At 41.4% G+C, this 14021-nt stretch overlaps 1 protein-coding gene across 6 annotated transcripts in view; it reads left to right on the top strand.

The window, feature by feature from the left end:
• znf618 (zinc finger protein 618) overlaps positions 1 to 14021 on the top strand; it is a 33218-nt gene that overhangs the window by 1574 nt on the left and 17623 nt on the right. For 2 of the 6 annotated variants that reach the window (XM_055231630.1, XM_055231628.1), the window contains exons 2-3: positions 2241 to 2589; positions 12319 to 12571. In XM_055231630.1, the coding sequence (XP_055087605.1) occupies positions 12346 to 12571 (226 nt within the window). In that variant the 5' untranslated portion in view covers positions 2241 to 2589; positions 12319 to 12345. Of the gene's footprint in view, positions 1 to 2240; positions 2590 to 12318; positions 12572 to 14021 lie in introns of those variants that run through there. The other 4 variants (XM_055231629.1, XM_055231626.1, XM_055231631.1 and 1 more) reach the window with 3 other exon arrangements.

Genomic DNA, 14021 nt, shown 5'->3' with positions numbered 1-14021 from the left:
AAATCAAAACATAAATAATCATCAAAAAGTGAACAAGAAGAAAAGTGCAGAATAAAGCTTTAGTCCTGGTTTAGTTCTGCTTTAGTCCACTTTTAGTCCATGTTTAGGCCCGGTTTAGTCCCGGCTTAGTCCAGGTTTAGTCCCGGTTTAGTCCCGGCTTAGTCCAGGTTTAGTCCATGTTTAGTCCCGGTTTAGTCCCGGCTTAGTCCAGGTTTAGTCCAGGTTTAGTCCCGGCTTAGTCCAGGTTTAGTCCAGGTTTAGTCCCGGCTTAGTCCCGGTTTAGTCCAGGTTTAGTCCCGGCTTAGTCCCGGCTTAGTCCATGTTTAGTCCCTGTTTAGTCCCGGCTTAGTCCCGGCTTAGTCCCGGTTTAGTCCAGGTTTAGTCCCGGTTTAGTCCCGGTTTAGTCCCGGTTTAGTCCCGGTTTAGTCCTGGTTTAGTCCATGTTTAGTCCTGGCTTAGTCCATGTTTAGTCCCGGTTTAGTCCCTGTTTAGTCCAGGTTTAGTCCCGTCTTAGTCCATGTTTAGTCCCGGTTTAGTCCCGGTTTAGTCCTGGTTTAGTCCATGTTTAGTCCTGGCTTAGTCCATGTTTAGTCCCGGTTTAGTCCCTGTTTAGTCCTGGCTTAGTCCATGTTTAGTCCTGGCTTAGTCCATGTTTAGTCCTGGTTTAGTCCTCAGTGTGAGCTGGTTCATGTGTCACTTCGATGGTTAAATACTCTTAAGTAAAGTACAGATAAAGAGTATACTTGGGTACAGTACTTTAATACTTTCACTACGTTCCGCAGCTGAATCATGTGACACTTTTCTGTAAACGACCATTTTCCTTCTTAAATTAAAAATAAAAACATGAATCTTTGCAGGAGGAGGTGGTTCAGAGCTGAATCTGACACATTTCTCACATGTTTGTTTGTCATTTTACACTTTTTTACTGTTTCTTAATTGCCTTTAATATGAACCTGACGTCGTTGCACTAAAACCTGATAAAAACATTTAGAAAACAAGGCAGAACCTCCTTATAGTCCCAGAGTCGTGCACAAGTAGGTCACCGACGAAAAATAGCATTCTTGTTGTCAGCCGCACTCAGCTGACGGTTCCTCAATGACTTCATGAAACAGTCCTGGAAAGTCGACTGTTGGAGTTAAATCTCAGTTTCTGCAATGCAACAACCACCATTTTTAATCATAATTGTGCTAAGTTTTCCCCATTGCACCATTTAAAACTCCTAAAGCGACGCGTTTAGTTTGTTCTGGCGTCAGTCGAGATGAAAACGACACTTTATTTTAAACTAAACTGTTAAATAAACGTCATTAAAGTGAAGGGTCAGTGCTTTTTTTGTGCAGGTGACTGACTGGACTGACCCTTTGCTCGTCCAGGCACCAGAGGGAAGCCAAGAGCAGAGACACACCTCCATTAAAAACAGTGGTCCCTGATATTTTGGCGCCCTCTGTCGGTCACTGCCTGTAAATGCAACTGTGCCCAAAATGACACTGTTCATGTTACACTGATTTTCTGCTGCAAATGGACCAAACAACACAAAAATACAGCCACAATAATTATCTTAAGTGTGGGGGAAAAGTCAGAAAAATGCAAAATGAGACAAAAACCTATTCATGCTTCAATCTGTTAACAATTTAAACCCGAAAGTAAAGTGTAAGATGAAAAACTCTGCAAAACTAGACAACTAAAAAACACCATCCACTGCAAAAACAATGTAATAAATGATTTAAAAAAAATAAAAATGTGCATGCTCTCATCAAAAGAAACAAAACGCTTTCATTAAAAATATATATATTTTAAATTGGATGTAAGTTGGCCAAACAAAACCTGCTCAAGGTAAAAAGACATGGAACAATTCTATCTTAATTTGTGTTACTTAGGATCATTTAAGCAGCTCTGGAACAATAAAACAATGCACTGATATAATTATTAAATCAACATTCATCTTTTTCTTGATTTGTCTCATTATTATTATTAGACTATTTTTAAAAAAAAGGGAAAAAACAACCCAGAGAAGTCCAGAAAAGTCAGAATTAAATGGTAAAGTTCGCAGCATGATGCACTTGGATAAATGATGCTGATGAGGAAAAGCAGCTGAAATAATCCGTGTTGTTAAAGCCCCTGATTCCTCCTAAACGTGTTTTTGTCCTGCGTAATGCTGCTCTTTCCTTTTCCCCGGTGCAACTTCATGGTCGCCCAACCCCATCTCAGGCTCCTCACACTTTTTTCCTTTTTCTTTTTTTCAGGCTAATACACAGGCCGGCGCAGCAATTTCGGAATCTGCCCTTGTATATGGCGGACGAAAATTTCCACCAGAGGAAGAACCGCACCACAAACCCGCACAAACCCGCGCCACGAGCCGCTGCACGAGCCGGACGCGCAGGACCGAGGACTGTCCCCGAGTCCAGGACATGACGCCTTTACGCGTTTAGAAAATGAAACGCAGGATTCACGAGGAAACCGCTGAGCTGAAAATTTGAACATTCGGAATTTCTCATAACTAATTGAGAATTTGAGGCAGTTGTGCAGTCTCCTCTGGCGCGGAGGAGCTTCTCTGGACGCACATCTTTCGCATGAGCTGCATCGTTCCGGGAGGTATGTCACGCTGGCAGCTTCGCTTTTCTCATTTCAAATTGAGTAAATTTCACTTGTGAATGTTAAGTTTTGGTGCTGTCTAGTTTGTGGACGAGACCTCGCGGTGTTTTCGCAGCGAGGCTCAGAGCAGCTGCAGCCTGTGAAGCCCCGACACACACCTCATCTGAGGAGGTTTTTAGACACATTTGTCAAAGTTTCATGTTGCTACAGTGTACTTGTGCGTGTTAGGAGTTTGTTCACACGTTCATTGCACTTATTCCACATGTACTGAGCCACAATCCGCGCAGGGACCGCTGGGTAGAGGCAATATGAAGGACGGAGAGGGGAGGAACAATCTCAAACACAAAAACCTCCTGCAGCCATGTTTTGTGAATTTTCCTTCAAATTTGAGCAGAGCTCACAGTTGGTCCTGTCAGAGTCTGTCTGCTGCTCTGTGCCGCACTTTGACCCGCACAGGACGCGCAATCATCCGCACAAACGCACATTATGCACATGAACAGTGTCGTTTGCGCAAAACAAGATTTGACTTTTATTTTTGGGAACGCAGAGGATTTGAATGGGGTCTCGTTGGCGCCACCTGTAGGCAGTCATTTTAAGAAATTATTTATAAAATTCTAATCAGTCTGTGTTTGAGACATGCATCAAATTAAAATGTGTGTTGTTTGTTTGTTTGTTTGTTTTTTGTGTAAAGTGGAGCCTGGGCTGCTCCACACTTTTAAATTCTCTAAATGTATTTCAATTTTCCTCTAATGAAAATGAAAAATGCCTTGTGCTCTGAATGCAAATGAATGCAAAATGACCTTTTGGATGCAGTATTCAAAGCAGAGTGCAAATTAATTATGTTTCTTACTCAGAATTGTGTTCACAATGACCATCCTCGTCCTAGATTTGTAAAGGTAAAAAAGAAGTGTCCAATCAGACGTTTGAAAAAGGAGCAGCTCATGTTTGTTCATAACTCAAATGTGTAGTTATTAAACTGCAATAAGCTCACAAACAAAACTAAAAGTATTTTAAAAGATTCAAGAGCTGTGAATTAAAAAAAAAAAAGTATCCAAAGTGAAGTGAGCAGCAGTGGGAAAAGAAAGACCATGTCAGCATAATTTGAGGGCAGGAAAAACAATCACAACCAGTGCTTGTGTTTATATTAATCCTGCAGACGCCAAACAGTTTCCCATCTTGCATGGCTTGCTTTTATTTTAATATAGGGGAAAACTGCAGGGGCCATTTTGTTGTGGGTAATTTTAATGCTGACCTTCAAATGTGTATGAATTCCATGAGCTCAGAGAAATTGTATGTTTGGACTGTAGAATCTGGGTGTAAATTCTGACCTTTGCCTGGGAAAGCTGATCAGAATGCACGAGTCTGAGGAGAAGGCAACCAGTGTCATGGCTCAAACCACAGCGGGTCAAGAATAGGAATGTTTTTAGAGAATACCTGAAGAGAAAAGTTACAGCCTGTGGTTCTCAGAGAAGTTGTCTTATAAATGTGAAATAAGACCGTCACGTTACTTTAAGTAGTTTTCAACACAAAATAATCTGACTTTCTGTAATAATGTGACTTTGTTTAGGACACGTTTAAAGCGACGCAGGTCCAGTTTGTTCTGTTTATGTTTTTTGTGCAGATTCATGTTAGTATCGATTAGTATCAGGTATCGATACTTTTAACAGTCTTTCGAGTCCTGAACTTCGCCTCAGACTGAAATGTTAGAGCAGATGAGTTTGTTACTGGACACAAAGCGTCTGGATGGACACAGATGATTCTGTGGCGTCAGTCGCACCAGCACCAAAGGTTTGGCCTGTACTTTTCACTCAGGGCTTTGTTTCCTGTCTAAAGGCTAATGTGTGAAATGTAAACAGTTCTTTTGATGTGCTGCCGTTTGCCTTTGTTAATGTGCGTTTATATAGAAACATACTGTGCTTGGCCCTTTAAGCACACAGCATTTTGTGTTGCTGTTATTTTAATATTCTTAGTGGCATGTGGAAATGTCTCAAAATGGCTTCACTTAAATTAGACTCCAGGGAATGGCTTTTCAGGGGATGGGGCTGCTGCATTAAAAAAAAATTCTGTGCATTCTGCACATATTTTTCCTGCCTCCCTCTTTGTAAAAATGAACCTTATTGGTTTAATGAATAATGCATAAGGACGTTCAATTGCTGCAGCAATGAAAATTAGGCCTGTTTACGTGCAGTGGTTATGTACACAGAAGCCTTTTTCCCTTTGACCATTTTGTAAAGGTAGAGCAGAGAGTTGCTTTTCTAAAAATACAAATTTTCTGCAAAGCAAATCTCATTTCTTTGAGTGAAAATGGGAGGGGTGAAAATGGGGGGGTGAAACTCCTGCGGCTTTAATGAATCCATAAATCACAATAGTGCCAGGTTTGCTGCGCCTGCGTCAGTGTGCAGTGTAATTTTGATTTTCATCAAAAATTTAATCTGCCAGCCTACAAGGGTTTAGCAGCAGACCGGATGTCGGCCTGAATTTCTAATTTTAGGGACTGATCTAGCAGGATTTATTTTTGTATAATTCACGTCTGCTTTTCAATATCTCTTGTTATTAAAATTTAATTCGTGGCATTAACATATAGATTGAAAAGGTTTTTATGGGCTTTTTTGAGTGTATGCTGATGGAATTTTACCAGACGATGTTTCTTTTTCCACAGCATCCAGTGTATGTGTGTGTATATGATGTGGGGTGAGGGGATTTATCCATTTCTCTGCATTATTGCTTTTTGAAATCACTGGTCATATACCATCTTGGAAGACATTTATTACAGGGGACAGAAAAATGTGCATTTGATTAAAGAAAGGAGCACACAGCGTTTAGTGTAAAGCGCACGGCTGCAGTTAGGCTGTGCTCGGGATAATACAAACATGCAGTGAAAGCAGTGATTGAAGTGACCCTTCCATCCCCCATTTTAGATGATTCCTATTTTTAATCCGGCCAAAGTGGAAACATTTCCACAAGCCTTAAACAAATTTGTATTTTATATTTGGAATTTCTATTTCCGTCGGCTGACATGCACTGCTCAGTAGATTTAGCAAAGTAAGTTACAGTTAAAAAAGGGCCTTTAATCAAAGTAGCAGAAGAGAATTTCTTTCTGGTAGCTCTGTGATTGATTTACTTCATTATAGTGCAGTGGCAGATACTGTACTGCCCAAATATAGGCCAATTATTTTAAGTACCTCGTCTAAGCGCTGAATTCTGAGCAGAGGAACGTCCTAGACTTGTTTTTTAACCTCCTTGTTCTCCGTCTCCACTTCCATTTTATACAAAAGTACATTTGACCTAAACTAAAAGACAAGTGCTGACATTTCAAACGAGGCTCGGCCACACGACAAAGAAAATGGAGAAATACTGTTGTGTTTTCTTCCAAAAGTTGTTTAATAAATGCTACGATTATCAGGACTTACATTATGCTTATTACGCCATTAAAGTGCATTTCCTGCTTTGTGGTGTGTTTATCTCCTATTGGTCTTTGCCTTTAATTGGTTTAGACTGTTTTTATTTATTAGGGACATCAAGCGAGCCGCATCTGTTTTAGATTTACATTCTGCTTTGGTACTGCAGGTTACAGCACATCACAAGCTATAGACTATATGAAAGAACACAAGGCCAGATGGCTGATTTTGCATTTGGACTTTAATTAGGGAAAAACACACATTTTGTATATTAAAGAAACGCATTTGAATGTTTCGCTGGATCATTTTGACGGCCCGCACATTCATTCCCTACACATTGGCCTTGCTGTTTTTAATTCCTGCTCAAATGTAAAGATATAGGCAGTATATTTAAAATCTAAACTCAAAAAACATCAACAAAATATTGAGTTTGCACTGATCAGTAAAGGAGTCGATCAATACCAACCGATATCCATTACCGTCGACGTGACCCCTGAGCCGTTCATAAAAATAGCTTATCATAAAAAACATCCATAAAACAAATGAAGCAAGGAAATGTCAGTGGGAGATTTGTATCTGTTTCTGCTGCTCTCATTCAGCTCCTGATAGAGCCACAGCATCAGGATGAAGAAGGAAACAGTTTAGTCACATTTTTATATTTAGCATTTTAACTATTACCATTTTACATTTGTTTTCTCTCTTAATCCTCCATTAGGAGCTTGACCCATTGAGCTCAGGTGAGCGTTCACCTCAGGGGCGTCCAGTGGACGGGGGTCGTCCGGTGGACGGGGGGGGGGTCGTCCGGTGGACGGGGGGGTCGTCCGGTGGACGGGGGGGTCGTCCGGTGGACGGGGGGGTCGTCCGGTGGACGGGGGGGTCGTCCGGTGGGCGGGGGGGGCGTCCGGTGGGCGGGGGCTGGAGGTGCCACGTCACCTGCATGTTTCCATGGAGACACAAAGTTTAAAGCTCACTTCAGAACATTGGAACATGGAAATAGATGAGTTTTGTGTCAAACTGTGGAACATTATTTTCAAAGGAACAAACTGAGGCTCTGCTCAGGCCAAGTACGAGTCAGGTTTGTGAAGGTCTGAGCTCAGTGCTCAAACTGAAGATAGATTTTTCAGATTGGGCTGTGAGGTTAATCACAATCAAATCTTAATTTGATGGCTGCAATTTTTCCTCCAAAAACAACAAAATACAAAGTTATTCTGCAGAAACATCTTGTGTTTGAGTTTGTCTCATAAATGTCTCATGTCTCATAAATGTCTCATGTCTCATAAATGTCTCATGTCTCATAAATGTCTCATAAATGTCTCATGTCTCATAAATGTCTCATATGAGACATATATGAGATGTGAGACACATGTGAGACATATATATGTCTCACTTATGTCTTTGTCAATTCTTCTGAATATATTTAAAATGTAAACTTATTTAAACATAAATCTAATCACACCTTTGTCCACTGGACAGAATAAGATTTTCTTTTGTGATTCTTTAACATTATTCAGACAATATATCAGAATGTGTTAAAATGAGCAAATGTGCAGATGTCTGAGATTCAAGTCTCGCACAAAATGCAACATAAAAAATACCTCAAAAGAGCAGAAATATTAATCCATGTCTTTGTTTGGAAGTTTTCACATTTCAATATTCTAATTTTGCATTTCTGCAAAACAAAATCACAATATTATCCATAGTTTATATCTCCCTCCTTTAAAGTTCAGTTAAAATCAGGATTCAGTCACATTTTAAACACATCAGGTCGAGCATCATTCAAGAATCTTACACATAACTGCATTTGTGTCTAATAAACAGTTTTTTTGCAGAGTACATTCTTTTACCTTTTGCGTTTGTGACGTCTCAGATGCAGTTTGAGTTTGATTAGTTCAGTGTTGTGTTTTGTGTGAGGGTTTAGCTCCTTCAGTGTTTTAAATCACACAAGTTCTACTGCATTAAGTCTTGTGTTAAGTGAGTTTTGTAAAGAGGTTAATCAGGTGCTGTTTCATGGATATATGAACGTTCTATTTTATCTCGGGTTATTATTGTTGGAAATGAGAGGCCCATTCCATTCAACAATCATGTCTTTTGCACTTGTGGGGGATTAGACGTGTCACTATGGAAAATCTTTCACACCAGTGTTAGTTCTGCCAGAACATCGACAAATACTAAAATACCAACAACAACTCTGAGCCTCCTCATGCTACACTCCTGAAGTTACACTCCTACACTCCTGAAGTTACACTCCTACACTCCTGGAGTTACACTCCTGGAGTTACACTCCTACACTCCTGAAGTTACACTCCTGAAGTTACACTCCTGGAGTTACACTCCTACACTCCTGAAGTTACACTCCTGGAGTTACACTCCTGGAGTTACACTCCTGGAGTTACACTCCTACACTCCTGAAGTTACACTCCTGGAGTTACACTCCTGGAGTTACACTCCTACACTCCTGAAGTTACACTCCTACACTCCTGGAGTTACACTCCTACACTCCTGGAGTTACACTCCTACACTCCTGAAGTTACACTCCTGAAGTTACACTCCTACACTCCTGAAGTTACACTCCTACACTCCTGAAGTTACACTCCTACACTCCTGAAGTTACACTCCTACACTCCTAATGCTACACTCCTGAAGTTACACTCCTGAAGTTACACTCCTGGAGTTACACTCCTACACTCCTGGAGTTACACTCCTACACTCCTGGAGTTACACTCCTACACTCCTGGAGTTACACTCCTACACTCCTGGAGTTACACTCCTGAAGTTACACTCCTACACTCCTGAAGTTACACTCCTGAAGTTACACTAATACACTCTTAAAGTTACACTCTTAAAGCTACACTCCCGACGCTACACTCGTAATAATACACTTGTAATAATACACTCCTGAAGCTGCACTCGTAATGCTACACTACTAAAGCTACACTCCACACTCCTAATCTAATTTCTTTTACATTTTACAGCTAGCTACCAGTTTTTAGCCTGCAGTATTTGACAGTATTTAAAAACCAACTCATCAACAAGTCAGATCTGTGTATTTTTATTCCAAGACTCTAAACTGACTGGACTAAACTAAGATGAAAACACAAACAGCACATACACCCGGACACAGTGGGTTTGGCCTTTTCTTTACGGTTTGAGTCTGATTTTTAATTTTGAAGGAGGCGTCTTTCTGATTCCCGATGTCACATGTGTAAATTTGACAGTGCGGCGCAGACAGTAAATGGGCCGCTAACTTTGCTGACCTAAAAGATTTCTGCATCTCTGCATCTTTTAACTGTGGCAGGACTAAAAATACTCACTTTATTGTGCTACCTGCATAATAAATTCCTTGATATTAATCAAACTATTGCCACATGGAGTAAATAACCTGAATATGAGAGTTTTCTTTACGTTTTCTGTAGGTTTGTGACGACAGACGAGAATGACAAGTGTGAAGAACGACAAAGAGCAGTTCAGCCAAAACATTATGACACGATACAAATCTGCACTCCTGAGGGTACACTCTTAAAGCTACACTCTTAAAACTACACTCCTAATGCTACACTCTTAAAGCTACACTCTTAAAGCTACACTCCTGAGGATACACTCCTGAGGCTACACTCCTGAGGATACACTCCTGAGGCTACACTCCTAATGCTACACTCCTAAAGCTACACTCTTAAAGCTACACTCCTGAGGCTGCACTCCTCTCGAGGCTGCACTCCTCCTCTCGAGGCTGCACTCCTCCTCTTGAGGCTGCACTCCTCCTCTTGACGCTACACTCCTCTTGAGGCTGCACTCCTCTCGAGGCTGCACTCCTCTCGAGGCTACACTCCTCCTCTTGAGGCTGCACTCCTCCTCTTGAGGCTACACTCCTCTCGAGGCTACACTCCTCCTCTCGAGGCTACACTCCTCCTCTTGAGGCTACACTCCTCCTCTTGAGGCTACACTCCTCTTGAGGCTGCACTGCACAATAACCTGAATGAGTGTTTTTCTGTACGTTCATGATCTGCAGGTCACAGACGACACAGACTCGACTGGCAGGTGTGAAACACGACAAACATGAAACATGACAGAAACATGAAACATGACAAACGGAGCTGTTTAGCCAAAACATTATAACATTATGCAACTTTAGGGGGGCGGGGCTTCTTGTCTCCATGTTATTGCTTTGCTTGGATGTGGTACGGCATTAAACATGTACATGTTGGATTCATTTGCAGGACATAAATGTACATGCATTCTTACTGTTGGCGAGGTCGCCTCTCCACAGATTTGACCTGTAACCTGGCCTCATAAGTTGCACTGTTGATTTTTTTCTAATCATAAAACAGAACTGGAACCTTCCTTTAAAATGTTGTTATTGCCACAGTCTTCCTGAAACTTTAGGACAAAGGAAATCAGAAAGAGCAGAACACGACGCTCAGTGTGGCCTGATGTGAGGATAGTTCACTTTTTGTGTGGTTCAAGTTAAAATGTGTTTAAAAATGTGTAACAACATTATGAAAATGACAGGTTTCTTTGTTTGGGCTGAGCTTTGTGTGTACAGAGGTGTATTTGGGCCTGAAAAGACCTGTTGTGTTGGTGAACTATTATTAGACGGCTAATTTTTCCTCTCCAAAATATCAGTAAGCCTGGCCATGCCTGACTGAGTCTGAGCACTTTCTCTGCAGGACTTTTACCGACCTGAGGGGAGAGGAGTGTTAGTGTGAATATTTACATCTACAGTGTTTGTAATAATATATAAAGTGTCCTGTGTTATTGGCAGATAAGTTAAGTTGTTGTTTTTTCCATCTCTCCAGAATCCATGTGTTTTTCAGGTGTAATCTGCACACAGCCCTAAGATTATTTTAGTTTTTTTTTCTCACATTTTTGTACATTTTCTTACCTTTTTTAAATTGTTCATGATTTTCGCTGTGTTAAGCTTTTTAAAAATAATTCTTCCAATCCCGTGTTTCAGTTGTTATCAAACCTTTGTGACCAGAATGTGAGCGCACAAACACATACATTGATTAATTTGTGAATAGTGGGCAGTAAAGGGGGATGGGGCTTTGCTTATGATTCGAGTCTAGAACAAACAGTTTGGAAAATGGATTTTACACTTGTACGTTTTCGTTACAGAACCTTGTGTTTTTGTTTTTATTCAAGAATGACCTTATTACTGATGCTGAGATTCAACCAACGTCTTTAATCAGCTCGTGTTTACACTGGTCCCTCGTTTATCGCGGGGGTCACGTTCTAAAAATAACCCGCAATAGACGAAATCTGCAATTATTCTCAATGTTTTTGTCTGTAAAACCTCTCACCACACACTTTATACACTTTTCTCACACAGGCGTTAACATTTTCTCACATTTCTCCCTCGTTTAAACTCTCTCAAAGTTCAAACCTTTGTAGATTTTTAAAAATAAGTGCAGTTTTATAGAACGAAACCAAAGATCAAGACGTGTTTTCAAGCCCAAACGTTTGTGCGAGGAATAAAAATATAAATGTTTTCCTATACAATTGTGCGTCGCTATATCGCAGTTCACCTTTCGCGGTCTCGCTGTTTCGTGGATTGTGTCGTGCGTCCTGATTGGCTGTTGGACTGTAGACCATTGTGTCGTGCGTCCTGATTGGCTGTTGGACTGTAGACCATTGTGTCGTGCGTCCTGATTGGCTGTTGGACTGTAGACCATTGTCCATCAGTCTCCTCCGTGCCGTGTCTCCTGTCCAGTACAGAATGTGTTCAGACAAATTTACATAAACGTTGGATCTGTGTGACTCTGAAGTGCTGTACGTTTGTGGGTTTTGTCGGGGAGAAAACAAATTGCAATGTCGAAACGTTCTGCACCGACAAAGGCGCCTGCGGTCGCTCCCAAACGGTCGAGGAAGACGCTAACCATCGCAGAAAAAGTTGGACTTCTGGAAGGTAGAAGCTCCGCGGCTGTAGGGGGCGACATCACGGAATAAATGAATCTTCAAGGAGGAAAATAACGTGGTTTCGTTGTATAAAACTGCACTTATTTTTAAAAATCTACGAAGGTTTGAACTTTGAGAGAGTTTAAACGAGAGAGAAATGTGAGAAAATGTTAACGCCTGTGTGAGAAAAGTGTATAAAGTGTGTGGTGAGGGGTTTTACAGACAAAAACATAGAGAATAATTGTAAAAAATAAAGCTGATACGTCACGGATTTCGCCTGTTGCGGGTTATTTTTAGAATGTGACTACAATAAACGAGGGACCACTGTACTATAAATAAAAATTATAGCTTTTAGAAATACTGTATCAGCGTTAACATAATAAAAATCAATAAAAAAAGTTAAATACAGGACTAAAGTCAAGTGTTTTTCCTGATCCAGCAGCACAGGCCAAACGGAGGGGGAGCCATGAGTGCGTCAGACGAACCCAGTCCGGAGAAGGACACAGATGGGCCCTCACCACCGGGGGCCCCTGAAGCTGCCAGTTCACCCCCCGCCGCAGTGAAGAAGGAGCTGGGGCTTCCAGAGATGAGCAACGGGAAAGTGGGAGACTCCAACCCGGAAATGTGCGCCGTGTCTGGAAGTGAAGGAGGCGGAGGAGGAGGAGGAGCACAGCGGCGAGCCCAGTCTGAGAGTACGTCCACGTTCACTTTACCACTTAACCAGGACTTATCTTTGTGTTTTTCAGGTGTAAAATTCAACCGTTTGATTTGTTTCTAGATCAGTTAATCGTCCCAAACTATAAAATCACATTGACACATTATTGGAACTAACTCTTACACTTTTGCTCGTGTAAATCACAGGAGTTATAGCCGTTTCTCTGCGTACAAACTCTGTTAAACAACCCAAAAAATAATACACAACATACATTTTCATCTCAGAATTTCATGTAATTTCAGTTGCTATAAAATTCAGAGCTAATTATTCGGGTAATTTAAATTCAGAATCTGATTAGACCCATTCGCTCCCATGTAATTTGCAATTCAATATCCAATTTGAAAATGTATTTTGCTATTGGCAGTTTAATATGCAACATGATTCAGTTTGAAGTTCGGCGTCTTCTTCTTTTAAACAAAATCAACGTCAGGTCAAGCCCCGGACGTTTGAGTTTGTTGCTCTGGTGCATCAGAGCCTGTTCATTTAAGCCGTAATGACTCAATAAATTCATGGATACTTTTACTGTACATTTTTTTCCACTATACTGCACTGACTCTACTTAAAGAAAAAATGTAACTAAATATTAAAGCTGCAAGCCCCTCCCTCTATTTTCTCTTTTGCTGCGTTCAGTCCGCGGCGTCAGAATCACGTTGGACCTGGCCTCTCGTTGGAGCCTTTCCATTTTAGACAGACGTGAACGTGGACGCACGGCAGAGATGGACACTCGACTCGTGTCCAGGGCGTCTGTTGCTTCTGCGAGTGCCTTTGGGTTTTTTCTTTTATGTTTTGTGTTTGTGAGCGATGCAGACCAGGGGGTTTATTACATAAACTCCATCATCGGAGGAGATCGGCGAGGCGGCGGCGTCCATGACGAGCCCAGACTCGCAGTGCGCTCAGTATAATTAAATTGCTGTTTGAAGCTGATGTCTTTCTCTTTTTTCCGGATAATGACGTCGCTACGTCACTGGAGCCGAGTCTCCAAAAAGTTTAACTTTTTCAAATCTGGCGTCTGACACTTTGGACGCGTGAACAAAATCAATCAATCAAACTTTATTTCTATAGCACCTTCCAACAACCAAAGCTGCTCAAAGTCCTGTGCGACATTAAAAACATGATTAAAACAATAGATATCATACAAATCAACACATTACACCATCAAAATAAATAAAGTGTCACAGGGCTAAGTGTCCAACAAGTGAACGCTCAAGACGCACCACGTCAAGGGCAGATTCGCCTCTGACACTTGAAAACGTGCCGCAGATTCGCAGAGCGGCCGAGACGCACGTCCACCATGGACTTTGAATCTAAACGCCCCTGATGCCCCGGTGTGAACGCACCATATCACGACCTCACCAACACGACTGACTCCCCTGCGTCGCACGTGTATCGAGACGCCTCTGAATCGGCAACTGCCCGCTCCACATCTG

This window comes from Periophthalmus magnuspinnatus, chromosome 23, assembly GCF_009829125.3.
Source record: "Periophthalmus magnuspinnatus isolate fPerMag1 chromosome 23, fPerMag1.2.pri, whole genome shotgun sequence".
NCBI lineage: Eukaryota > Metazoa > Chordata > Actinopteri > Gobiiformes > Gobiidae > Periophthalmus > Periophthalmus magnuspinnatus.
Note: the sequence above shows the minus strand (reverse complement) of the source record. Positions and strands in the feature narration are given on the sequence as shown.